At 65.3% G+C, this 1,530-nt stretch overlaps 1 protein-coding gene across 1 annotated transcript; it reads right to left on the bottom strand.

The window, feature by feature from the left end:
- Positions 1-14: 14 nt before the first annotated feature.
- Positions 15-1,530, bottom strand: EMIHUDRAFT_124577 (hypothetical protein; the record flags this gene model as incomplete). The annotated part of the gene is made up of 4 exons (XM_005764858.1): positions 15-65; positions 370-436; positions 514-889; positions 1,273-1,530. Coding segments are annotated over 4 exons (752 nt in total), but the record flags the coding sequence as incomplete, so codon positions are not given.

A 1,530-nucleotide genomic window follows, 5' to 3' on the forward strand; every position in this document is an offset into this window, starting at 1 on the left:
GCAGTTCTCCCTCTTCAATCTTTGCTCTTCTTGCCGCAGTTGTAGCTCTCTTCGAGGTCGATCTCCTGTGAGATAGGGAAGGGATGGCGAAGGGTCGTTGTGGCGGCCGCGCGTGGGTTGCTGGAGGGTGCGGCGCGGCGCGGCAGCGCGACTCTCCTCAAGCTTCGTCGCCATCCCGATCGTGGGTGGGATGGTGCCCGAGAGGCCCGCCTTCTTTGCGGAGACCTAAGGGCGCGGTGGCGAGGGTGGAGGTGGCGAGGGTGGAGGTGGCGAGGGTGGAGGTGGCGAGGGTGATGGCGGCGGAGGCGAGGAGGTGAGGGCGGTGGAGATGGCGGTGGAGATGGCGGCGGCGGCGAGGGTGGCAACGACCTTCTCGAGTGTGCCGGAGAGGAAGAGGGAGGGAGGGAGGGTGCCCGTGATGGAGGTCCGCTTGATCCTGAGCTGCGCGCAAAGGGAGAGGCGGGCGCTCGCTGTGAGCGTCACTTTGAGGCTCGTCAGCTGGCACCGTCCCACCGCTCATAGGGCGGAGCAATGTCGCTTGGGCGGCGGGTACGGGCAGGGGGGAGAGGCGCCTTTTCGATCTCGGAGCTCGCAGAGAAGAGGGCGTCTGGTAGCGTCCCCGAGAGGTCTGTCCTCTCGACGTTGATCTCCTCGAGGCTCGTGAGGAGACCAAGCTGCGGCGGGATGGTGCCCATCAGGCCCGCTATGCTCCGCCACGCGATCGTGCGAATTTCCTCCTTTTCCTTGTGACAGGTGACAAACGCCTTCTCGCAGCACGGAATATTGGCGTCGAGCCACGACCGCCCCGCCGCGTTTTTCCAGCTTTGCCCGCCCATGGCATCGTAGCAAGCTCTCAGCGGCCGATCGCAGGAGGCGGCCGGCTGGCTGCCTGCCAGCATCGCGAGAGCAAGCATGGGCCTAGACCTGTGGGCCGTGCCGACGATTCTCTGGCACACGATTCGTTTACGCCGATATTTCATTTTTTAATAGTACTGTTGTTATAAAATGAACTCGGGGGCACGGGACGCGGCACAAACGGGGCACAAACGCCAGGCTACAAAGACGGGGAGGCACGTAGTGACGCAGGAGAGTCTAGGCGACGGCGGCGTCCTCCGACGCCGCGGCGAGCCTGTGAGCTCGGTCGCAATCTCTTCCGCCGCCGCGAGCTGCAGCGCGACTGACATGCGCTGGGCCTGCAGCGACAGCCACGACCGCGTCGACCAGCTCGCCTCGTCCTCGTGCTGCCGCTTCGAGAGCTTGTTGCGCACGCACCTTGTTTGTCCTTCATCTGGTAGAACAGCCGCTTGACCGCGTTGCACCACCCGCCGAAGGTTTCGAACAGGTACATCTGCACGTCGGTGTCCGAGCGGGCGTGCGCGTAGTCCGCCTTCTTGTACGCCACATAGCCGCCGCCGTCGCTCGGCCTGAAGTCGCCGTCCCCGACAGCGCCGCGCTGCTCGAGGCCGAAGACGTCCGCGCTCGTGCCGGGCTCGGTGTTGCCGAGGCCGACGAAAGCGCCTCGCTGGCCGA

This window comes from Emiliania huxleyi (genome assembly GCF_000372725.1).
Source record: "Emiliania huxleyi CCMP1516 unplaced genomic scaffold EMIHUscaffold_5788, whole genome shotgun sequence".
Lineage (NCBI taxonomy): Eukaryota > Haptophyta > Isochrysidales > Noelaerhabdaceae > Emiliania > Emiliania huxleyi.